General features: G+C 43.7%; 1 protein-coding gene across 1 annotated transcript; it reads left to right on the top strand.

Annotated features, from left to right (window-relative positions):
* Positions 1–109: 109 nt before the first annotated feature.
* Positions 110–25,016, top strand: KLHL12 (kelch like family member 12). The gene is made up of 11 exons (XM_085307680.1): positions 110–340; positions 6,695–6,848; positions 7,758–7,975; positions 10,702–10,851; positions 12,772–12,886; positions 15,677–15,783; positions 16,985–17,180; positions 18,497–18,655; positions 19,831–19,929; positions 22,836–23,022; positions 23,413–25,016. The coding sequence occupies exons 1-11, from the start codon at positions 116–118 to the stop codon at positions 23,537–23,539; spliced, it is 1,737 nt and encodes a 578-aa protein (XP_085163806.1). The 5' UTR covers positions 110–115; the 3' UTR covers positions 23,540–25,016.
* The last annotated feature ends 848 nt before the right edge of the window (positions 25,017–25,864 follow it).

Below are 25,864 nucleotides of genomic sequence, written 5' to 3'. Positions count from 1 at the left end.
CTGCGGGCGCCGCTTGGGGCGGGGAAGGGGAACGGGAAGGGGAAGGGGAAGGAGCGGCGGCGGCGCTGACCGGACGGCGCCCCCTGGCGGCGCGGCGGGCGGGCCTGGCCGTGACATGTGGCCGTGCTGGCTGTGCCCGCAGGTGCCGGGCGCCATGGCCCCCCCCAAGGACATCATGACCAACTCGCACGCCAAATCCATCCTCAACGCCATGAACGCCCTGCGGAAGAGCAACACGCTCTGCGACGTCACCCTGCGCGTGGAGCACAAGGACTTCCCGGCCCACCGCATCGTCCTGGCCGCCTGCAGCGACTACTTCTGCGCCATGTTCACCAGCGAGGTCGGTGCGCCCCAAATGCCTCCCCACCGCGGGGACCCGGGCTGCTGGCTGCCTCTGGGTGCTCCACAGTGCGGAGCAGAAAGGGTCGCTCGATGCTCAGCTGCTGCTGTCAGGCTGTTAAGCAGTTGGCACTAGATCGCTCTACTGTGGCACTGGGACGCCTGGTCATGGTGCTGAGTAGCTCTGTTGTGGCAGTAGGTCACAGTGGTGGAACACTGTTGTGGTGCTGGGTTGCCTGGTCATGGCATTAGGTGGCCTTGTTGTGGCATCAGGTTCTTCTGTCGTGGTGCTGGGTTGCCTGATCATGGCATTTGCTGACCCATCGTGGCTATGGGTGGCCCAGTTGTGGCGCTAGTTTGCCCGCTCATGGCACTAGGTCACTCTGTTGTTGTGCCAGGTTGCCAGGTTGTGGTGTAGATGGCCCAGCTGATGTTAGGTCACTCCGTCATGGAGCTGGGTCACTCTGTTGTGGTGACAAGTCACTTTGACATCACACTGGTTCACTCCATCGTGGTGCTAGGTTGCCTGGTCGTGGTGCTGGGTTGTTGGTTTGTCTGATCATGACATTAGTTGGCATGGTCATAGTGCCGGGTTCATGRTCATGAAGCAGATAAACCAGTTGGTGCTGGGTCACTCCATCGTGGCAGCGGGTCATTCTGTTGTGGCACTGGCTCACTCCATTACGGCGCTAGATTTCCCTCTCATGGCAACTGGGTTGCCCAGATGTGGCACCGGGTCACTCCATTGTGGCATTAAGTAGCCCGGTCATGGCACTCAGTTGCTCCTTTGTGGTGCTAGGTCATTCTATCAGGGTTCTAGATTGCCCGGTTGTGGCATAGTGAGAGTTAAAGGCTGCATTTGGGACTGTGGCCTTGAATCACTGTATACTGTACAACCAGCCTGTGCACCAAAGAGTTGCCAGTCTGAGCTGACAAACCAGCAGGCTCTGATGCTTCTACTGATTTTTTCTGGCGGCAGTTTAAGGTCTACCCGCTTCCAGCCATCTGTCTTGCCAAAGTTGCCAGCACAAAGCTGTATGAGCAGTGCTGTGCACCTTAGTCCAGGTGGTGAATTAAGGCAGCCACTTTAAAACTGAAACGAATGATGTTTAACTTAAGTCCGTGTTTCGCACCAGCAGACCATCTAGTACGTAGGTGGCTGAGCTGTTGCCCTTGCAAAGAGGACATAAACTGTAGCAGAAGTGTTTGGGGATAACACCATAAGGCATGACTGCTGTGCTCTACATATGTCACTTGTGAGAACCTTTGCTCTCACAGTACATGTTACATTCACTTACATTAACTGTGTGCTATTTTTCTGAAGCACTGAAGGGTAATATTGGAGCTAAAACAAGCACTCTTTTGTGTTGTTAAATAGAAGATGCTGAACCTGGCCTTGTCTTTTATAAGTTTGAATCAATCTTTGTGGCTTCTTCTTACATAAGATGCTTTCCTTGTCATAGCAACTTCCCTGTCGGCAGGGAGAAAAATGACTAAGTAGGTCCTAAAGACCTGCCTGCTAACCCAGTAGTCCATTAAAGACAGAATCGTTTTCTTCTTTGTCTTATCCTGAAATGACCACTGTCTTCAGAGTTGTGACTTGCGAGATGTGTGTGTTTTTATTTCTTTCAGTGCTGGGGAGGGTGAACAGGTGTCTTAATTTCTCTAGGTGTGTGCAAAGCAAGCAAAAAAAAGTATGTGGACCAGCCACATACCAACATATATTTTTATCCATATCTTCATGAATTTTGCAAATTTGACAGGTTTGTGCACTTTCTCTGCATAAGGAAATAATTAAAAAAAATACACAAAGCAGATTCAGCCTCTGGAGGCTGAAGATCTCCATTTAGCAATGGCTTCAACATACGCAGCAGTTCAGCAGACTCTTCGTGCTTCTTTCTGTTTGCCCCTATGTTCCTGTTAGTGCTTTTGACTTCCTGGATTTTATCTACACAGTCTACAGAGATCAGATCACTTTACATCTTATAGAATGGTCTTTGCGGCTGCTGACAAAAGCTGAGGATAACAGCAATTGATGTACATTGGATCTAAGCTGAGATTGTCTCTTCTTGCTCCTTTATGCTCTCATTTTGACTGTATCACTATAGTGATCTTAATTCGTAGATACAACTTTTTTCTAGGAAAATAAGTGTATCCTGTACCTAGTGGCCATGATCCCTCATTCTCTCAGTCTTCTGAACTGCTGCTGCCTGAAGGATTTTATTTCTTCACTTAGTCTGTATTTCTTCCGATTTTGCTTTTTCATATGGAAACCCCAAAATAGCAAACCTGCCAAGTGGCACACACAATTACTATGTGTTTGTGGAGGAATGTTCTTTCCAAGAAATGACAGCTTGGTAAGCCTCAAAGTGGACCTACTTCCTATATGTGTTAATGACAAGTATTTTGGTGAGTGTAATGGGACAGCATTTGGTTGCTATCCAAACTCTTGTGGGTATAGAGTGTTTTGGCCTTGCACATAACTTGAGGGAACTCAAAATGCTTGATTATATAATGGGCTAACAGTCTCTACGAGGGTTCCTTTGCAATGCATCACTAATCCCCTGCAGATTTGGGGACTACATCATGTGCTTTTTTAGCAAAATGTGGTTTTTGTCAGACTTGGGCTATGCAAGGCTTTGTTCAGAACTGATGCTTGGGTCATGCCCTGCGTCATTCAGGATGTTACATCTTTGCATGGTCAGTCAGTGTAGCACTGAGACTATCATCTGAGATTATCATCATAGAAAGTGCATTTCCCAATCTATGTGTCTCTCATTTCATTCCTTCACTCACTTCTGACTTTAATATTTACTTTTAAAAGTTCTCAGTCTTAACTTCTTTTCATTTTCTGTTTTCTAGGAGAGGAGAGACCACTGATCACCTGTTGAACCCTTGGCTCTTTACAACATTTTTCTCTGCCTCTGTGCTGAGGAGTGTGGGAATACTGAAACGGCTCCTCTGTTTTACCTACAGATCTTTTCGTTGTGGTAGAAACTGAAGAGCAGTTTCAGTAAATGCTCCATTATTCCCCCCCCCCCCCTTTTTTTTTTTTTTTTTTTTTTTTTTTTTTGCATCCTAGTTTTGCCCTGAGTTTCTGCCTTTGTTTGGACGCATTAATGTAACTCAGGATGTGTTAAGAGTTCATCATTGGTGCCATCTCAGAAAGAAGCTAGTTTATCTTCTCTTAAAGAGTATCTTGTAAAAACTGAAGAATTCTTTTTTTCCTTTAGAACAAGTCAAAATTTTCTTCTTAGTCTGAAAATAAAGGACTTGTGTTTCTTTTCAGGTTCTTACATGAATGTCTATGAACATCTTGCAGAATGCATTGAGACACGTGATTATCACTGTCATACCAGCATTTCTTTTCCCCTACCTGTAAGAAGAAATTGGAGGGGTTTATTCCAATACTCTGTTGTGTATATGCATTAGTGAAAGTCAAAAATAAGAATGGAACTGGGATAAGTGGTAAGATGTATGGTTCCAAAATCTTAGGCTGAACCCAAGGAAGGTCCTGTCTCCCGCACAAAGTGAGTTGTGTGATTTACGGGTGGGGGGGAAGACAGAAAGGTTATGTTTCACAGTAGAGCTATCACCTGCAGCCCTAGTCTTAAAGTTCCCAGCAACTTAGGCATCACAGGGTAAAACTCTTGGTGTCTCCAAGTGACTCTTTTTAAATTTTAACAGGAATGTGCTTTCATGGACACTGCATTTGATTTCTGGATCTGCACTGATGTACACTTTTTATGAACTGTTAGAAATGTGCTTGAATCAGGGCGTATCAATCCCTTATTGCTGTACTTCATGCCAGTTGGCAGAACTCTAGTATGAAACACTAAAAGGGAAGAAATCTGAAATTGTTCTAACAGAACTGCAGGGGATGTCTCATACCACCAAACAGCTGTTAAAGAAAAGCTTCTCATACCGTTTTTTTGATTAGCAGTGCTACTCCTGTAACTTTGCATTGCTTCAGAGTGCAGACTAATTGGAGACAGCAAAAAAGCATAAGAAATGTAGAGCACAGTAAAGCAGTGTCTAGTAGTTAGTTTGTTGTTCACTTTTCTAATGCTTATGAATAAAATAAATGATAGATATCCTGTTCAAGTCCTAATATCTGGATGCACTGCTCAAAGAGGGACTATCTCTGTCCCAACAGCAGAACGTGAAGCACTATATGCAGTTCCTGATAGCACATATGCAGTGTGGAGCTACGGCCTACAGTTTTAATGGGGTGTTCAGAATCACGTTGTCTCTGTACTGAGATCCTTCTTTTCAGCTCTGATACAAGGACTCTGAGTTATTCAGTATCGTGTACATTGTGTGAAGGTACTTGAATGTTTTCCTCCATCCAAGTAATCTTAGCATATTAGTAAACTGTGAGCCAAATAACAAGCGAGTAGTGCAGTGTAGAAGAATTGTATCACATACAAGGACAGACAGAACTGATCATCTCTGTGTTGGTGTTATCCTTGTGGTTAGTGTTTTGGTCAGCAACATGCAAAGAATATGAGCACAGTTGAATACTGATTGTGGGAACAGGACCTTTCTTACCAGCTCTAAGCAGAGCCCTGAAGAACAGTTGTCTACAGCTTCTACCTTATTCAGTACAATCAGTAGATCTGGCACCATTATAGTCTCCAGTCAATAGCTGTCTGTAATTTCTTATCCTACTTCTAAGTGCTCTGGATGGTCTGCATCTTCCTTTGCCAAATGCAATCATATGAACATCCTGTCAGGTTGATTCTGAGCTCTGGAGACACCTATGTCCTTCATTTGTTGCATAAAACAACTTACCCTTGTTGGGGTGGGGTCTGGGTTGTTTTTTTTTTTTTTTTTTTTTTTTTTTTTTTTTTTGTCAAGCCGAAGCTATGAACTCATTTTAGCATCAAAGCACAACTGGCCTGTCATGCAGCAGGTCAGACAAGGTAATTTGCTGCGCCTTTCTTGCTTGGGATGCCATGAAGTTTGTTCATTGTGTCAATAAACTTGATCAGCCACTTCCCTCAAACTGCTTTGGGTGTCACCATTAACTGCTGTGTTTCTCTTTATTGTAAAGTGCATCACAGAAGTGGTTCAGTCTCAGCAGACATTTCTTCCCTTCTCTTACTGTGTCATTGAATGCCTCTGTGGGAATCCCACTGACTGCTCTTATTTTCTCTACTCCTATATCATGTGATTTTTTCCCCAGCTGTGGTAGTTTCTAAATCAAATGATCATGCTTTGATTGCACTTTATCTTCAGTGAATCCCTGCTCTATCCATCTGTTACCAACTTTAATCTGATTCTTGGCAAGGAGAGTCAAGGGCTTTCATCTGAATCACACTTGCACTGACACTGACTTCTTACTCGTAAGTCATAGGAGAAAAGATGGGTTTTGCTGTGTGCTTCATGGAGACCTCTATCTCTGTTCAGGTTTGTTCACGCTGACAAGAGCTTGCAGCTATGTGCAGGATGTGATTAGTGATTCCACATGCTAGCCAATTGTTCATGAATCATCAGATGCTGTGCCAGCAGCTTTATAATGGCTGCACTAAAGCGCTAATAACTGATGCTCTGTGAAATACAATCTCAGTTTTGTACCTATAGAGGTACAAATTGGGTGGATTCGCCAAATTTCCTGTTCCCAAAGACTGACTGAAACAATAACATTCCTTAGGGAAAAAATGTTGTTCCAAAATGATGTACCTTATATATGATAAAATGACAATGTACAGCTCTTGCTGGTAAGGGGACAAAGTCAGGATTGTCTAAGTAGTATCACTGTATGTGCTATCACTTTACTTTCAAATGTTCAAGTTAAACTTACATTTAACCTTTAATTCTGAATTTTCTGGCCTACAAATAGTCATTCTTTTTAGGGACTTTCACCATAAGCTTACAGAATAGACCAGGAATTGAACAGTTAAGGAAGATTTTTATTTGATTTGGTCTAGAGTAGACTGGTGAATGTGAGGACTCCATACACTGTAGCATGTCATATACACTGAGCCCAGGGAAGAACCCTACTGAACTGTCCCTTCTAGTAAAGCATAGAATAGTTGCATGGAGGAGAGAGTTTAGTTGTCATATGCAAATGACACACAGTTTCTGCTATCTCAAATCTTAGCTTGCTCCATTTACAATGCAGTTTGAATGTCTTCCCTAATAATAACAAACTGTCTCTTACTTACCCTGTAGGTGAATTCTCTAAAGAAATTCCCCCACTCTCATTATTCTTTTGGTGAACACAAAAAGAGAAATACCAAGTCACTGTTGAAGCCTCTCTGGAGTTCACATTTTAAGAAGCTGTTAAGTGTTGTTGACTTTTTGATAAGATTCCTGAAAAGTAAACTCTTGTCTTTCTTCTAATTTACAGCTCTCAGAGAAAGATAAACCCTATGTAGATATCCAGGGACTGACAGCCTCCACCATGGAAATCCTGCTAGACTTTGTGTATACAGAAACTGTTCATGTAACAGTAGAAAATGTCCAAGAATTGCTTCCAGCAGCATGTCTGCTTCAGCTGAAAGGTAATTGCCAAATATCACCATAAATTGCACAATTGCTGCTATTCAGAGATTTGGATTGTCTGACCTTCTGTAAAGAAGATAGGTTGTGGAAGTATGATATTTATAAATATTATGTTGATTCCAGGCCTAAGCCCTTGTGTTTTGAAACTATATAGTTTATATCAAACTTCCTGGGCTGTCTTGTGAACTCTGGTCTCATTGGTAGAGGAACTAACCTTTATGGAAAAAAAGATGATAAAATGGCTTATTGTTTCATGCTTTGGGCTACAGTATTTCTGCCTAAGAATTTTTAATAGAAAGTGGGCTGTACAGCACATAAACATTACAGCCAAATGGACTTCTGATAATAAGCAAATCCTTGAAATTATTTGACCTTTCCATTATAGTATGTCTGGATCATAACAGCCTGGTTGATGTCATTGCACGTGTACCTATGAAGCCGATGACCCTGCTTGAGCAGGGAGGTTGGATTAGATGATCTCTAAAGGCCTTTTCCAGTCTCAGCCATTCTGTGGTTCTGTAAAGCTATCAGAATCCACAAATCCCAGGCAACTATCAAAAAGACACTGGAGAAAGCCTAGAAATCTGATAGCCACATCCATTAGCATATATATTTTTGGTTTATAATCCAGAAAGCTGAGTAAGACTCACGTGTGACTCCCTTCCTAGTATTAGATTATTTTTATTGCATTTAAATAAAATACCCAAAAGCCCAGACGTGGTCTACTGCTTTGTGTTTTCTTGTCCCTCTGAAGAAATGTTTGCACATGTGTTTCTGTGATATTTTTTAGCTTGCTATTTGAGTTGGTTTTCCATTATTGCTTAGAACTTTCTTTTCTGAAGTGCTTTCCAAAGCAGCAGTTTGATTCCAGGCACGCAGTGCTCATTCACCTCTTCAATTACCCATAGGTGTGAAACAAGCTTGCTGTGAGTTTCTGGAAAGCCAGCTGGATCCATCAAATTGTTTGGGCATTCGGGATTTTGCTGAGACACACAACTGCGTTGATCTAATGCAAGCTGCAGAGGTCTTCAGCCAGAAACATTTTCCAGAGGTCGTTCAGCATGAAGAGTTCATTCTGTTAAATCAAGAAGAGGTAGAAAAGCTCATCAAGTGTGATGAAATTCAGGTAAAACCTGGGAAGTGCTGCTACTGTGCGAAGCACTTTAAAAGTAAAATATTTAAACCAGTCCGAAATTATGGCTAATTAGTCCACAGTCCTAGCATGGACTTCTCACACAGTCCCTGAATTTGGTACTAATTTTCCATGTACTTTCTTCTAACTTTTTAGCCACATAATCTGAAACTAGTCATCTCATATAGCGTATAACATGCAAGGCTTCCCTGCAAATAAGCAGTTGCAGTCAATAACCTCTGTCGAGTTCCTGTTCTCTTGGCTCCTCCTTTCCCTTGAGGAGATTTCAGAGGGTACGAAGAAAAGTTATATCAATGCCTAGAACAGAAATACTCCCAAGATTTTAACTTCTATTTGTAGGCTTGTACATGCTGCTCACTAGCTCTAGGAATGCAGGTGTCCTCCCAGGCATGTGGCTGTCCTCTGCTTTCACAAGCAGCAGAATGCGTGATGGTGCAGGGTAGTCTAACTCTTTAGGGAGTTACATGCAGATTTTATTGCTTGTGATTTTAGGTGCAGATTTTGTTCCATCACGGTTGGTTTCTGGAGGATTTACTACTTTGCTGGCACCTGTCAGATACTTTTTTTTTTCTAAAATTTTCTGAAAACACATGACAACGTATTTTCTTGAGAACTGAAGTTAAATATTTATTGGTAATGAGCAGATGGCCTTGTTTGTTTTATTGGTGTGAACTTCAGAGAGAGTTGATTTTTGTTTCAGCTCTAAGAGAAGCAATTGATGAAGTCATTATTCAGTTTTTACAGTAACATGAAATCTTAAAGCCAAGCAATCTAAGCGATACCTCTGGTAGAAATTCCTGAAAGGCCAGTACAGCAGTAGCCAGAGAAGAATTATTGGTGTATTCCAGTCTGCCTTGAAAGTGGCCTTTAGCAGAGCTGACATCCTCTTGTTAATAGATCCACTTGAGAAATAACATACAAGATGGCCGTAAAAGGCCCTGGCAGAGGCTGAGGTCAGCAGTGGAGAAAGCCTCAGTGTGTTTGGTGTTTGACAAACAGCAGCTTTAATGCTGTGAAGGATTGAGCTTTTATGGTGAGTATTAACATAACAATTCTGGACAGTCAAGAGAAAATAATGAGGAATTTGAAAGTGATCCCAGCCAAACTAATCAGATGATCCACATATGAAAAGTGGAATTCTGTGTGGATTGGAAGGACTGATTCAGGCCTTGTACACACACTGTGGCATATGAACATATGGCATATGATACCTAAAGAAGAGGGATGTCACAAATCTAGCTGTTGCTATAGATAATACAGGAATGATGTGCTAAAGTAAGGTGCAAGAGCCCCCCAAAGARTGTTATATTACAATACTGAGGAAGTACCCTCTGAAAAATCCCCTGGCTGTTTGAGAAGTATGACAGCAGGTCATCACTGGCATGCTATGTTCAGTATTACTTATCGTATATCCAGAAACAGAAATGATCTAAATAAGAACAAAACTATTAAATGTGTCAGAGGACAGCCAGTTCAGGAAGGAATAAAACCACCTGTGATTACTGCATTCGTGGAGGAGGTGGGGAGAATTGGAAGCAATAAAGAGCTCTGAATGCTCTCCTTTTGTGAGCTCTAATTATCCTTTCCTTGTAATTCAGATATAAAGAGGCCATTTGGAATTACAGTGTAACAAATATAAATCAGTGGAATGGAAGAATTGCCTTACATAATTAACCTCTCTTGCTCCCTGCTTCAGAACATTGTGGAACAAGCAGCTTCAAACTGAACTTCACAGTGTACCCGGTCATGTATTAGTGGGAAAACTCAATTTTCCTGTTACAGTATCTCCTTTTGTCTTCACATTAAATGCCAGTTAACAGATCTCATGATAATAAATTGATATTTGATTTGCTTTCAGGTTGAAAGATCTAAAGACCTGCAAAAAACAAAACCAAGTGTAAATAACATGTAATAGGGCTTTTAAAAATTGCTTCTTTTTTGGTAATCATAGATGGATTTGTATGGCTGTGCTCAGTGTATACTGGAGCTACTGCACTTGTAAAGCTGTTCAAAGCACCTGATATTCTCTGGAAGTACCAACTTTAGATGACTTAGTGCATTTAATATCTGTGAGTGGTGTAGGCACTTGCAGGTGCCAGTCCTAAGCGGAAAGAGAAATAAGCCAACATCTGGACAGTAATATTCAAACCCTGAGGTTCTTCACTGCCAAAGTCCAGTTGTTTATGGTTTCTAAAATGTGAATTCAAATAAAAGACCTTACATGTAGCCAGTATGGCCAAGGTGTTGAAAGATCAGTGCATGAGCAATTGGCTACAGGGGATTAAGTGAGTCACTGCTCCTTAAAAAGACAACCTGTCTCTAATCAGTTTTAAGATGCTATTTTCTACTCTGCAACATGATAACTTCTGCTCAACTGGGAGCTCAGGGAGCTGCTCTGGGAGTTGCTGCCTTTCAGTGGGCTCTCTCCCAACATGTGCCTCGCAACTTCTCACTTTGCTATGTACTGTAAAACTCACTCTTCAAGCACTTGTACTGTCAGTTGCTATTCTCAGCTAAAAGGAAAAAAACAAAAACACTTCTATGAAAAAGAAAACACAAGAATTTCATAGTGCATGTAAATGTAGACACGAATTGTCACAGTCTCTTGCTAGCTGTGAAGCAGTGTGAACAGCCTGAAAGTTGTTCAGCCCATTGCTGAAATACCTTGTATCTGATCAATGTGTGCCTCCTCTTTCCAGGTGGATTCAGAAGAGCCTGTTTTTGAGGCAGTTATAAACTGGGTGAAGCACTCAAAAAAAGAACGAGAAGCATCGCTGCCAGAACTGCTGCAGTATGTGCGCATGCCACTTCTCACCCCCCGCTACATCACAGATGTCATCGACACTGAGGTATTGGCAGCCTGGGTCCCTGGGCACAAAACAGCTGGGAGCCAGTATCTACGTTTGGTTGTTGCATTCCCTGGTTTGACCCTTGCTATCCTAACAGAACGTATTAGAAGTTGTTTGTTACTGATACTTTTTGATGCTGAAACCGTGATGTTGTCCCCATTCATTACAGAGCCCACTGTTTTACTCTTTCAGGGAAGGGTCAAAAGAAAAACAGAGCAAGCTCAGAAGTAGTTTTCTGTGCCAGGAATTATGATATCTTGCTTTTCAGCTGGCAGGGAGGCCCAAACCATGGAATTATTCAATTGTCTCCTGACCAGTAACACCTTTTCATTGTCATCTGTTGTAGTTTCTAACAAGTGCTTTCTGTCATCTTTTCGTAAGCAGTAGCAGATCTCCTTCTCTAGGCTGAGGCAGGCTACTGGCATGGGAGGAAATGGCTGGGGAGGGCCTCAGCAGAAGTTGTTGTGGGTGCAGATGGTGAGCACGTACCCTTGAATGAGAAGAGCAGCAGCACTGTTGACCAAGAGCCAACACAAAACTCAGAGCAATGTCTAGTCCTTTATGTAGTTGGAGTGTTGCAGAGGCAACACAAAATGTGGATAATAATAAGTGATTGTTAAGTTTTTGCAATGAAAACTTCATTCCAAGCAAGAAGTGATGTTGAGCTAGAGCAAGGTGTGAAAGAAAGGCACAGATCAGTTCAAACTAGCATTCTCATTTGACGGTGATGAGAGTTGATCAATGGTTACTAGCCCTTGCCACCTAATAGGAGCTGAATGCCGAATTGCAGACTTTTCAACATCCATAAATTGTTGATTTAGCAAAAATAATTCTTAATGTGGTATAGCCGCCTTCTACGGTTGTTCTTAAATAAGGGCAGCTAATATGCAGTTAGTTTTGCCAAGGCTAAAATATGTTTAGTCGGGTTGTTATAATCCAGCTTAAATTGAAATTTAAGCCAATATAAAAGAGGCTGGTATCAAAATAACTAGTTCCAAAACGAGTCTAAGAAATTGTGAATATAGAGCCTCAGCTTTATTACTGCCCGGGTTGGCCCCTCCAGACTGCAGATGGGACACAATGGTGGGACATCATTGTCTTGGTGCAGGATGGAGGGGCAAGAGTTGGCTGTGTGTAACATTTGCTGAATTTTTTTCTGCCCTGAGCATCCTGGCCTTCTTCCACAAGCACCAAGAACTTGTAAAAATAGATAATCTTAGTTTATTGCAGCAGCATATAGCACCAGGCACCCAGAGGGAATTGAACACTGGACATTCAAGAGAGGTTGGTCCAATCCTTCAGCCAGGCATGGGAACTATATGTCAATATGTAAAGAAAAGGAGATGAGACTTTGTCCTTGAGCTGCAGTGCCCCCAGCTTTTTCTGAAAGAGGGCCTCACTGCTCCTGTAGTCTCTTCCTGGCTCAATATCTCGTGTACATGCCCAGTATAGAGATCAGACTACCAGGCCCTGCAAAACTGCTTAGTTTGTGCGCTGCTTCTTGTTTCTTCTTCAATGGCAAGGTGCCTGTTTGAGAGTTGATTATGTATGACTGGTCCAACCAAACTGGACTGCCAAACTATTTCAAATGTAGTTTCACTGCCAGTTCCCAGACACACTTCTACTGGCTTAAAGGTGGATTTTCCTTAGTTTTGCAATATACCTATTTTCATTAGGACACCTACAATGCCAGTCATTGCATGAGAAATCAGCCATTTCTGAATTTGCACCATCTTTTCAGCTGCAGTAGTTGTCTTTGCCTTTCCTTATGTGCAGTATTTACACCTTGAGAGTACTAGTCACAGACAGCACACAGATCAGTTTAATGCTGTCTAAACTGACTGGAGTTGACTTGAGGGCAGTCCTTATTAGGGATTTTAAAATACATCGTATGTACCAGTGACTTACGTTTCTCCCCAGCCTTTTATTCGATGCAGTCTGCAGTGCAGAGACCTTGTTGACGAAGCTAAGAAATTCCATCTTCGGCCTGAGCTCCGGAGTCAGATGCAGGGACCCAGGACAAGAGCACGTCTAGGTGAGCAGCAAAAGAGAGGACATTGAGAAGGTCTGGGTTATTGGCAGGTGTTATATTACACACACTGTCTAGTCCCTTGTAATTGTATTGAAGTGATTTGCAGCAGTAATGTATCAATCCACAGTCCCAATGGTACAAAGAAGGCACTGGAGCAAAGGGCAAGTATATAACCCTTTCCTTTCTAAGCTGTTTATGTCTCAAGATATGTTTGTCCCAGCATGCAGCTTTTCAAGAAGTATAGGAGGAGTTTCTTCCTGCCTAAAAAGGCAAGCAACAGTGTCAGAAATCAGAAGAGCTGGGGGGCGGGGAGAGACAGCACTGTTAGAGGAAGGATGAGTTTTCAACAAGGAATCTAAGAAGGGAAGGCACAGAGGATAGATGAACAGGTGCCTCTTTCCTTTCAGAGGTATATTCTTCTTTCCTAGTCCTGCTGAAGCACAGAAATGAAAGTTCTGAAATGTATTGCGGTAGCTTCTACCAAACTGGATTGTTGGGAAACCACTTGGCTTAGGTTTAGAAGCACATGGAGTAAGAGAAACAATAGGAATGACCAACAGAAGAAGAAAAAGTATTTTAGTGGCCCTTCCTCAACTGACACCCCTTCTCATATCTTCAGACCTACTGTCTTTGGACTGTCTTTRGCATGCTTTTATCCTGGACGCAGTCACAGGCACTGCCTCAGTGCCAACACTGAGACGTTCTCTGACAAGCAAACCTTTCTGTGTGTACTCCAGTGCTGTTTCCTGTGTATTGGAAAGGGACCCTGAAAACCCCTCCAAGCCCATTTCCTGTTATTAATATTGTCTTAGGAGACAGAAGGCAATTTAAACACTAAAGGAGGAGGACAAATTAGATTTGTCAGAGACACATTGATTAGATTTCTTGCCTTCAGGGGAATGTTGTTATGATGTAGTTTAACCTCCAGTATAGTCCAGGCCTCAGCATGTCTTCCTTTTTTTGGGGGGGAACATCCTACCTGAATTTCAGTGTCAACTGGTTTAGCTCAACCTGCCATTTTAGAAAGAGACGTTTCATTTTACACTTCTGCTGATGAAAGAGACACCACATCATTGTTTCATTCCGTAATCGTTTGCACAGGTAAAAATTGTACACCCTATTTTTAGTCTAAATTTGTTAAGTTTCATCTTTGGGATTCAGCCCTAACTTTTTTCATTGATTCAACAGCCACATGCTATCAGGAATGCTCTTATTATATGTTACTTATAAACTGTGATCGAGTTGCCTATTAACTTTCTCTTGGACAAACTGAAAAGGTTGTGCTTTTAGATGGAATGTTGAACAGCAGGCTTTCCAAGTCCCAGATTGTTGTTGGATCTCTCTTCTGAATTCTTCCCAGTTGATTTTTTATATTATTCTCATTCATTGGAGGTGGCAGCTTTTTGCTTTGTGGAAAACTAAGTCTTGTTAAATCTTTACTATTTGGTGTTCAGTCCTTCTGCAATGAAAAGTTGGACAGTTCTAAACACTAGTAAAATTTACTTTTATAGAAAAGGCCCAAGGAATCATGGGGATTCTTGTCTATTTTAAAAACAATAATAGAAACCTACCTTCAAGACCATCATTACCCAGGAAGTTAAAACTTTCCAGGTCACAGGTCTTATTAAATGTCAGGGAGAAAATAAGAAAAGTTTGATGACCATCTCAAAGAAAAGAAAGGAGAGGGAAAGCAGCTTTGAAATAAATTACCTAAGTCTTAAGAAACAATTTATAGAAAAATATTTCATGAATTCTTCAGACAGCTCGTGTCAGACGGAAACACAAACATGACAGAAGATGGATTTAAGAAGGGGGGAGCTTGCACTGTGCTTTCCCACGCCACTCAAATGTGCTGCCCATTTACACAACCTTGGCACAGAAATGTGCAGAGGGATTGAATTGGATATTGAAGATTTTTCCAGCTTTGCCTTTTTGTGGCACTTAACAGTACAATGGAGGAACAGAAGATGATGACATAAATACAAATAGAAACTACCAGGAGAGGTCACAGTGACTCTTTTTTGTTAATGTTTTTAGCATATCATTCAAATGATGACATGCAAGGAGGAAGATAAAAATATAGGTGTGCCCTTATTATTTCTCTTTCATTTTTTTTGTTGGAATAAGGTGAGAATTTTTTTTTTAACAGTTCTTGGAAATACCTTTCCCTCAGCTCTCCATTTTGCCTTCAAGGTTAGTTTCTCTGACTTCTTGCTTTTGTTGGAACAGTTGTGATATTGTCTGTTTTTATCAGGCTGGTCATATAGGACAGTGGTGTCACTAGTTGTAAAATAAGAAAGTGAGGGATTGGAATAGAGTTTGTTCCTCAGTGAAATGGTGAACAAAGAAAGGTACCATCTGGTCTGGATGTGAGTTATAAATGAGGGAAGAGGGCCCTCTTTTGTGAGAAGGACGCAGAGGAGCAGCCATCCTCCTTCACCAGTCAACTTCAGCACCTGACTTAGCCCGCTGGACTTGTCAGAGACCCTCTGACATTAGAAGAGATTGACTCTTCCAGCAGACAATTCAGAACATGTGAGTTGTGCTCCCACGCATCCCTGGAAGAGTTTCTCTCTCGCGCTCTCTTCCTCCCTATTGACAATACTGGCTGATCAGTCATCAGTAGTGACTGATAGCAGGGCTAGGTGCTTACACTCAAAGCAGTGATGAAAACAATGATTTAGAGACAGTCTGTTGCACCAAGGCAGGCTCCGTTTTCTCAGGTGATTCCTTTGAGGTCACCCTTTGGTTGTGAAGATGCTGACTTGACTTTACTCTCCCTCTTTGCTCTAGGAGCTAATGAAGTACTGCTGGTGATCGGAGGCTTTGGCAGCCAGCAGTCACCTATTGATGTTGTGGAGAAATATGACCCGAAGACTCAGGAGTGGAGTTTCTTGCCAGTAAGAGACCATTTTTGACCACCATTGGGTTGTACAGCATGCTGCAGTCAGGCACTGACAGACTGATGCTAAGAAGGCATAGCTATATAACATTCCTCTCTGGGCTATCCTTTGTGTTCTACTTAGAATTTCTGACCTACATTCCTTAGGGTTGCTGAGGTTTACAGAGTGAATGCTGAAATTTGTTCATGTTTGAAGATTTACTAATTAAGCATTATATAAAAGACTGTTGTTGTTATGGTTCTAATTAGAGGAGCCTACAGAGAGCCAGAGTCTGCTGAGACCCACATCTTTTTTTGTGTCACATTTCATCTAAGAGGGGAGTTGAGCTCTGATATTTAGCGATGAGAATTGCAGGAGCAGAGCAGTCAGCCCTGCTTGGGGGCAGGTTGCTTGAGCTCTCTGGTTTCATTGTTTCTGAGTGTAGTGGAAGATAGTAGGGAAGAGAGAAAAGTGAAAGTTCCTGCACTGAGGACTATTTCTACTCAAATTTAAAATCACCTGTATTTGTGTGAAACAGAGGAGAACTGCCTCTTCCGTATTATCACAAAATCACAGAATGGTTGAGGTTGGAAGGGACCCCTAGAGATCATCTAATCCAACCCCCCTTCTCAAACAGGGTCACCTAAAGCACATTTCACAGGGTTGCATCCAGGTGGGTTTTGAGTATCTGTAGAGAAGGAAACTCCACTCTCTGGGCAACCTGTTCCAGTGCTCTGTCACTCTCACAGTAAAACTATGATCACTAATCACAGAAGAACCTGTATCTCCTGGTCTTCCAAAATCCTGTTCTTTTTTGGAGGTGAAAAGCTTCAGAAATTTGCATCAAATCTTCCAAATCTCCACATTTTCCCATTGACAGTCTCTGTGGGATGTCACTAGGAGGAACCCAAACCTCCAAGATGCATCAAAGATTCAGTAGCAATGTAAGATAAGAGGCATTTAATGCAAAATAGGTTAGTGCAGGGAGACCTAGCCTTGGGAAAAGAGACAGGCCAGGACAGAGTATAGACAGAGGAAGGCAGATGAAGTCTAAGGATTTGATCCAGGGTCATATCCTTTAAATCCATAGTGCCATTTTCCTCTGTAGCACTGGGCCATTTTCCAGCAGAGCAGCAAAAGAGGATGAAATAACAGTGGTTGTTCGCCATGCATCAGTGTTAATTCTTCTTCTTGACTTTTATTCTTTTTACTGTTCTAGAGCATCACGCGTAAGAGGCGCTACGTTGCCACAGTATCCTTGCACGATCGGATCTATGTGATTGGAGGGTATGATGGCCGCTCTCGCCTCAGCTCTGTAGAGTGCTTGGATTATACATCAGATGAGGATGGTATCTGGTACTCTGTGGCTCCAATGAATGTACGGCGAGGCCTGGCTGGAGCCACTACTCTTGGAGGTACGTCCTGTTTGCTGTACTAACAAGGCAGTACAGGCTATTCTGTTGTCATCCTGAAATACCCAATGCCAGTATCCACAAAGTGGGTGGCTTGGAGGGAGGAGGTGAGTCTGCAATTCTTACTTTTCATCATTTGCATGTAGAAATGGAAAACTTCCTGCCCATGGATCCTGACAGGGCTCTGTCTCCACTTCATTTTTATGGCATGTCTGTGACTTGAGGGAAGGGAACTCTGTGAAGGATTATGGAGTGGGAAACTCTTGGGGTGGTGACTGTGCAGCATATTACTGAGTACAGGTTGCCAAGTACAGCTGTATTCATCCAGCACTGGAGAGAGGGTGAAACTGGAGCATGTGCAGAGAAGGATTCCTGGGACAAACATGGAAACAGGAAACTGCTTTACAAAGCAAAGCAGAAGACTTTATCTTGCTTACACTGGCAAAACAAAGGCCAAGAGGGAATATGATTATTTTCTGTAAGTATAACTTTGCAAGAAAAGGAAATGTGCGAATAAGAAATGTGCAACGTAAGAATTGAATAAAAACAAATAGATATTAACAGGCCATGAAAAAAATGGTGTGGAAATGAAAGGAAGGTTTCTAGCCATTAACATAGCAGTTATTCTAATCCTGTACTCTTAACTGAAGTAATTCTATACTATATACAGTAATTCTGAACTCTACTGAATATATTAGAATATCTTGGTAATAAGTAATATTTGTTAAATATTATTCATTAAATATTAGATCATTGATGTATCTATTCTAATGAAGGTTCCATAAAAATGTAACTGTTTTGAAGATGACACTTGACAGATTTGTGAAAGCATTTCATAAATTAAGGTCTCCAGTACAAGGAACTGGTCTTGATGATTCAGGCATGTCCGTTGGATCATCTCTTGTTTTGCTGCCAGTGTGTCTAATACCCGTGTAAGCATTTATTATGAGGAGGTGTTGAGGTGGTCTTAATGATAGGCAGGGATTGGGTATGGCAGTTTTTCAAAATCTACTGCAGCATGAAAAAAACAACTAGAGTGTACATGTGCTCTTTCATCCATCACCAAGAAGCAGATTTCAGGGCCAGATGGGTTTTATGTTTGTTTAGTTTGTTGGGTCTGTGAGCAGGCTAACACAGCGAGCCAGGGCAAGGAGGCTGGGTTTGCTTTTAGCTCTGAATGTGCCAAAATCTGTAGTTGTTCTTGTGTTTTGCAATCTATGTTGTGGGTTTGCTCCATCTGTGAGGGTCTCCTTGCTCCACAGCATGTGTGTACATTTGATCACTACCTCACTAAGTCCAACCTCTGTCTAACTTTGCAGACATGATCTATGTTTCTGGTGGGTTTGATGGAAGCCGACGTCACACCAGTATGGAACGATATGACCCAAATATCGATCAGTGGAGTATGCTGGGAGACATGCAGACAGCACGGGAAGGAGCAGGGCTTGTTGTAGCTAATGGAGTTATCTACTGCCTCGGTAGGTACCCTCAGGATCTCTAGGCATTCTGCAAATACGTGGTTTCTACAAAAATGACAGTGCAGATGCTATCTGCAGGGATCACAAGTTGTGTCGTTTCCAGGCTAGAAGAGACTCCCAGAAGACTGCTGTTGCATACTTCACCACACTGGGCACTGCACAGCTCTATCAGCAAACACAGATGGGTCTCACAGTCACCATCGCAATGGCTTAGACTGGAGCTGCTATACAACTACACTAAGTGCTGTTAGAAGCAATTTGGGAACAGTCAACCTGCACTTTAGGGAGAGCTGAAGTGATGGGGATGAGCAGGGCCATGGAACAACTCAGGTTTGCAGGGACTGGGCAGTGGCAGAAACACCCTAGAAATGAAGCAGATAGCTATAGGACAGGGGTGCATCTACTTCACAGGAGGTTCATTTTCAGAGGTGTGTGCCAGCTGTAAATACAGTGAGAGTGCTAGAGGGTGAATCACTCTAAAGACTTTAATAAGCTTGTTCTATAGATATTCCTCTCAGACCCTGGAAAAGGCACGCACAGCACTGTTTTCCACCTACACTGGTTGCAGTCCTGTTCCTGAGGAGTCTCAGATATCAGACACCAGTTTACGGGTTTCACTTTCCTCCCCTAAATTCCCCTTCCCCATGCTGTCCCTCCACACAGGTGCCACCACACTGCTCCTTTGCTGAAGCAGCATAATGCAATTTCTTGGTATCTTCTTGTGCTTGTGAAACAGTTCTTTCTGCCTTCTGTGCTTTCATCTTTCAAGACATCCCATCTTACGCTCTATGTAGCTCCTAGCGTGTCAACTGGAAGAGGTGGAATGGAGCCATACAGCACAGATCCTAAGCCAGAACCAGGCCTGGAAGCCGTATATCTGCGTTAGCAGCAGGATGGCACCAGCCTGCTCAGAGGGAGGTTTTTGATTCGGAGAGGTAGTGGTGTCTCCCAGCATCACCCTGTGTGCTGCAAGGTCAGGGCTCGCACTGAGCTGGCTCAGGGTCCGGCATTGCAAGCTGTAGAGATCCTCTTTGTTCCCCCAGCCCCAGTCTGTTGTGAGTTGTTGTACTAATTGCCACTGCTGTACTGAGAATGAGCCAAGCATGTTACTGCTTTCTACACAGGAAAAGTTTTCCAGAAATCAGACCTACAGTTTGCTCCTCTGTTTGTCCCAGGTGGCTACGATGGGTTGAACATACTGAATTCTGTAGAGAGGTATGATCCCCACACTGGACACTGGACAAATGTCACTCCAATGGCCACTAAGCGTTCAGGTAAGAGCCCACTGTGTCTTGAGGTCAAAATGTGTTGTGCTGCACTAAGTAAGCAGTGACTGCTGGTTTGTCCTGCTACCCTGGAGGATTCTGACTGGCTCCATCCAGGAGGTTAGTACATCACAGCTGCTTGGCTTTGAGAAGGGATAATTCCAAGTTGTGCTGACTTAGCTCCATAAGAGAAGGATTAGTCTTCACATGTCTGATATCTACATCCCATGGAAAGATGTGCATAGAGGAGTGGAGGGCTTACAAGGAGGGAGAGGAAGTTTTGTGTGACTTCCATGAATAGAAACAGCGCATGGCTTGGAGAAAAGCTAGTGAGGGACAAGCTACTGACCATAGTGACTGTGTTTAAGGTAAAGGAACAGTTTGCATCAAGTCAATGCTCCTCAGCTGCACAGGACCCACAAAAGCAGGAGTGCTCTGTCAGGCCTTCCTTCTTCCTGTGATCCCTCCTGTGAAATGCATCAGTACCTGGGGCAGCCCTGAAGCAGAGCAACACTGATACAACAGGGTTACAGCAGTATTATGCTAATGACTTCGAGTGTTGACCATCTGCCATGACACTAAACTTCAGGCCCACCTGCCCAAACCTTCATGGTCGTGCTACAGAGCAGCCTCAGCTCTGCTCAGCCTTACTTGAAAGGACAGAGTGCTCAGGGCCTTCACTACTTGGTCATTCATGATGAGGTAGTTCTGCTGTCCTTACTGGCACTCTTTCAAAACCCTTTTAAAGTTGCTTTTTCTCTATTTCTTTCAATTAATGCACTTCACAATTAACCGAAGCAACATTGTTTCAGTTTTTCTTTCTGGAAGTGTTTTTGTTTAGGGACAAAAGCTAGTTACTCMATTTAAACCATTTTCTAGGCTAGAAACAGTTAAGATTTCTTGTGCTTGCAGGGACATTCACTGGAACCCCAGGCTTTAAATATTTACTCCTGTGACAGAGCCATTTCTGTAAAGCATGAATTGGAAAGTATTTTCCATATGCCAGGAATGGCTTTGATTTAGAAGCTGGTCATTTCCCACACCCAGGAAGACTCCACATATAAACACATGATAAATCTGTGGGTTTTCTACATCAAAGGTAATGTTCAAGACCTGGCCATCAATCTCCAGAAAGTTTAATGATGCAGATGGCTGTTCACAAGGGGTCTGTTGTATGCACCAGAAAAGATGCTTTCTGGCAAGGCCATAATCACTGAGTTCAAGGGGAAAGCCTTCTGTGAAAAGCACTTCCCAGTTTCTTGTCAGCTTCCCAGAAGACTTGGAGGCCTCTTGGTAGCAGTGCCTCAGCCCAAAAAGCAGACTTCCTCAGTGCCAAAAGGAAGCAAGAACATCGTGAGGCTCTTGATCCTCACACTGGCTCAGCCAGATTCCTTCCCCTGTGCTGTGAACTTGAGCACTGAGATCTGAAACAGGGATTCACCCAGGAACAGCTATCAGCTCTATCTTGACCTCATTTTTTTTGGCCCACCTTTTTATGCTGCCCCTCTGTAGTACTTAAACAAGTTACACTTAAAACATCCATCCTACTATCAGTTTCAGTCCATCCAGACCAATGATCTTGGACCCTGCAGGACTTCCTTTGCCCCAAGGTTCTGACGTTCTTTCTAAAGCTGCCTTCATACAGGTCTTGGAGTTCTAAGGAGGACCAGGACTAAAAGTAATCCTGCCTTTATTCAYAGAAATTGTCTCCTCCTTGTTCCTCTTTGCCTCGTAGGATAAATTCCAGTGATGGCCCACCCTACAGAAACCTTGGCCATATTGGACTGCTAGATCTGACTTTCCTAATCAGGGCTTGGTCTGGTCTCCTATCTCAGCTGATGTCTTCCTATTCATCAGTGAAGCTATCAGAGATCCCATCAGAGCAATCTAGCCATTCCCACCTGTTCCGCTGCTCTCAGCAAGGAGGATAGATGGTGAAAGTGAGGTTGCAAATAGTAGAACAGGAAATCTCTTATACCCTGTTTATAAAAGATACAAATCAGTCCCCAGAGCTGCAGAGCAGCTGGCTTGTTTCCTCAGGGATGTTCATGTCAGTGCTGTGGTTACGTGCTGATGATAACACCCTGACTGGGATTACCCTGCTTTTGAGATACAGCTTGAAAGAGCAGAGGCTATTGGCAAGAGCATCTGAAACCACTAAGTGCCTTGTTAACTTACTGCATTCTTGGTGCTGGAAGGAGCTGCAGCTTAGCAACAGAAGCTGGCTGGGGTTGATTTTTCTGAAGTTATCAATAAACCCTAAGTTGGGCCAACTGTGTTATTTATTGCTTTTCCTGAGGCAGGCAAGAACAGCTGTTCAGACAGATGCTTCAGCCCCTTACATCTCTGTGATCATGCAGTGAAGATGACAGACTCCACTTTTCCTTGCCCTGCCTCCCAGAGGAGCACTGTCAGAATAATCCTTCCTCCAGCTTCAAATGCAGCAGTGTCATTCTCCTTCCTACAGCCAGGAACTGGGTGACGCCAGGGAGCCAGAAACACCAGAGAAACCTGACTCTGTGGTGATCTCCCCAGCAGAGCTTCAGCCAGCCACCCAGCAGCAGGGCTAGGCTTGCTCTGTTCTGTTCAGAGGGATAGTATGTCTTTTAGCCAAGGTGAACATCTCCTGTTGTTACTTATGCCCTAGCTGCAGTATTACTCAGTCCCTCTCCCTTTGGAGATTCAGCAGCATTTAGTAGTTACAGGTCTTCCTCTGTCATATTGGAGGCAAGAACAACAGCAGAAGATCCTGCATTATAACAGCACTTTTGTGGGAGATTTAAGTGTAAGAAAATGTCCTCTGTGTCCTGGGGAAGAAGCAGGAACTCCTCTAGTTCAGCCTCATGACACTGAGCCCTGGGCATAGTGATGCCGGTGTCACTCATGGGTGTAACTGCTCCTTCCTCTCTTTCTAGGGGCTGGAGTGGCTCTGCTGAATGACCATATTTATGTAGTTGGTGGGTTCGATGGAACTGCACATCTCTCCTCTGTGGAAGCCTATAATATTCGCACTGATTCCTGGACAACTGTAACAAGCATGACAACCCCCCGCTGCTACGTCGGGGCCACCGTGCTACGGGGAAGGCTGTATGCAATTGCTGGGTAAGAGGCTGGGCTGGGCTGGAGAGGGAGATGCTCTCTGCCTATGTGTGTGCTGGAACAAGTGCAAGTGAGTTTAGGTGACAGATCCTGCTGCTATGTTTCAGGTGGCCTCTCCTTGCAGTTATCTTTCAAGCTTTATGATTGAAGACAAGCCCATGGAGTCACTGTGCCGAACCTAAACAGGCAGCATGATGCGCTGGCCCAGGGCCAAGACAGGCAGGAGAGTGGCAGTGAACAGCAAAAGGGAGCCTACTGTTTGTATCGTTGTTTATGGTTTTATTTCAGGCTATTCCTTCTGTATGCAACTGTGCAGCCTCCCAGGAAGGACTGTGAACACCCCAGCCTCTTCCTTCAGCAGCATCAGTCACATGTAATTTTCTGTCCTTGCAGATATGACGGCAACTCACTGCTGAGCAGCATCGAGTGCTACGATCCAATCATTGACAACTGGGAAGTAGTGACCTCCCTGGGGATGCAGCGCTGTGATGCTGGAGTCTGCGTCCTTCGGGAGAAGTGATCTGGAGGGAGCTTACAAAGAAGAACACTCAAAATCCCTGCTGGAGGAAGAGTCCCAAGTGATTTGCAGTGACTGTTCTTGAGAGCTGTGGATGCCGTGAAAATAGGCATCAGAATAGCAGCTTTCTGTGCTGCCTTAAATAGAGCATGTGCATAAATGTATTATCTCAGCAGTCATTTGAAATCGGGGGCTCTGTGTGAAGCTGGAAAAAAAGGTAGTGAAGTGGATCAGGAGAAGCTGCATTCTCTGCTGTTCCTGTGGCTAATTGTATCAGCAGAGCAGAGATGCACCCAGCCCTGGCATCAGCTGCTCTCCTGAATGCTTCCAAGGATGTGTACATACAGCAGCTGAGTGGCGTCTTCGGAAGCTGTAGGAACGTGTGGGTCCTCCATTTGCTCTCAGACATGTGTATGCCTGAGGTTGGAATCCAGCTGCTCTTCTGCTCCAGTTTCAAATCATCTTGTACATACTGAATGTTTTAAACATGCCTCTCAAGAGCACATCAGTGCAGAGCCGAATTGAGTGAGCATGTGATAAGGGGGTCCTGCACTGTAGCTATGTCTGCAAGTTCCTCACAGGTCTTCACACAAAAGGAGTCGCAGATTAATGCTGTCAACTACTGAGACCCAGAAGCCTGCGGCTGCAGGGGGCAAGGAGGGGGGAGAGATTGCCTGGCATAGAAGCAGGTGTGCAGCATTTGTGCTGTARTCAAGGGGCTCAGCAAGGTTTAACACATCATATTTTCCTTGAAAAGCTTGACTGACCTAGCTGGAAAGCACTRCATTTTCTGGCAGCGGGAACCTTGCTGTGATTCAGCAGTGCCTTTGCTCCCACCCCTGCGGGGAAGTCACTTTGCAGAGGCTGAGGCCCTGAATGTAGAGATGCGATTGCTACTATCAGCATAGAACTTGCTAGTGAGCAACTGGAGTGCTTCCCTAGGCAGAACCAGTGCCCAGTCCAGCACACCCACGTCAGCCTTTCAATCTAGATTATTGAGTTGATTTTCCTTTTATCCAGGATTTTTCTGCTGCAGGGGCCTTCCTGAAGTGACAACTAGGATTCCTTTTTACCCCTTAATTCTCAACTGTTTATTCCCCTGCCTCTTAACTCTACATCCTCTTACACATCCTTTGCGTACCCCATGAATCCCAAGTGCGAGCTTCACTGCTGGCTCACTAGAGCACTCTCTCCTCAGCATGCCTCCTGCCTTGCTGTGTTTCTGGGAGSACGGGCTCTCCTCCGCCGTCAGCTGGGCCCCTCAGTGCCAGGGCTCCATGTAGCGCTGCTCTTTGAGCGTACTGTTGACTCCTTTGCTTGGGGGACAGGGTGGGATCAGGGACGTGGTAGCATGACTTATGCACTTTCAGCCAACGCTCTGAACTTCTGCGTTTGTTCCTATCACACAAGTGTTCTGTGGTTTCATTTCCTATGTGTATTTTTTAATGAAAGTATAAAAAATAAAGTATTTCCTGAGCCAGTGGGAGTTGAGCTTCTGTTCTTTGCCCCCAAGAGGTTTGTTTAATCACTGCATTGAGGGTACATCTTTTTTGACTCTACAAAATCCTTGTTAGACCAGGCAGCCCTCTTCAGCTGTCCTTGCCCTACAGATTTCAGTGTACGGTACCAAATGGCAAGTGCTCCATCCACGTGGTCCACAGCCTACCAGGCCCRGGAGAACTTGCTAACTAGAGATGAATTTGCTGCAAGATCCGCTTGAGAATAGTGTGGCAAAAGGGCTGAGGAAATGAGTCTATRGTAATACTGTTATAATAGAGAGTTTGCACTTGCAAAAAACAAATCCTTTGTCCACCACGGCAATATGGAGTAAGCAGAGCACAGTATTAATTTGTCTGCCAATGGTGTAGCTACAAAATGCCATCCTGGTTTCCCCCTCCAAAACCTTCTCTTGATTTCAACAAAAACTGCGTGTCCTGCCCTTGGCAGCTTCTGATGAGTCTGAACTCACTCCCTACTGCCYGGTCCACTAGCAAAATCCACACCTGCTTTTGTAGATTTTAAATACCTTTTCCTGTTTTTCTGATATTATTTCTGGTATCTCCAGCTAGAAGTATGTGAGGAACCAAAAACAAAAAAAGCCCTGCTTGAGGCAGTGTACACTACACCTGGAAGTACTCACTAATTTCATACACAGATCTGTCTTACCCAGTACACCTCTGTTGCTGGCAAAAAAAGAGGCACATGGAAGGAGAGTTTCCAGGTGACCATGTGGCTCTGGCAGTGAACCTGGAACTGTCAATAGCTCTCCTTCCCGTTCCTGGACCAATCCTGATCTCTTGCAAAGGCCTCCAGTGTCATCCCCAGGAA

This window comes from Rhea americana, unplaced genomic scaffold (genome assembly GCF_003343005.1).
Source record: "Rhea americana isolate MKP2758 unplaced genomic scaffold, rheAme1 scaffold_261, whole genome shotgun sequence".
NCBI classification, from domain to species: domain Eukaryota; kingdom Metazoa; phylum Chordata; class Aves; order Rheiformes; family Rheidae; genus Rhea; species Rhea americana.
The sequence above is the reverse complement of the archived record's forward strand: the minus strand, read 5'-3'. Positions and strand labels throughout refer to the sequence as shown.

Bases quoted from the DNA above. Each gene is read 5' to 3' on its own strand.
- KLHL12 (XM_085307680.1), top strand. From the start codon at position 116: ATGTGGCCGTGCTGGCTGTGCCCGCAGGTGCCGGGCGCCATGGCCCCC. The intron at 10,852-12,771 runs GTATTGGCAGCC...GTTTCTCCCCAG, and splicing joins CAGATGTCATCGACACTGAG to CCTTTTATTCGATGCAGTCT. The intron at 15,784-16,984 runs GTAAGAGACCAT...TTACTGTTCTAG, and splicing joins AGGAGTGGAGTTTCTTGCCA to AGCATCACGCGTAAGAGGCG.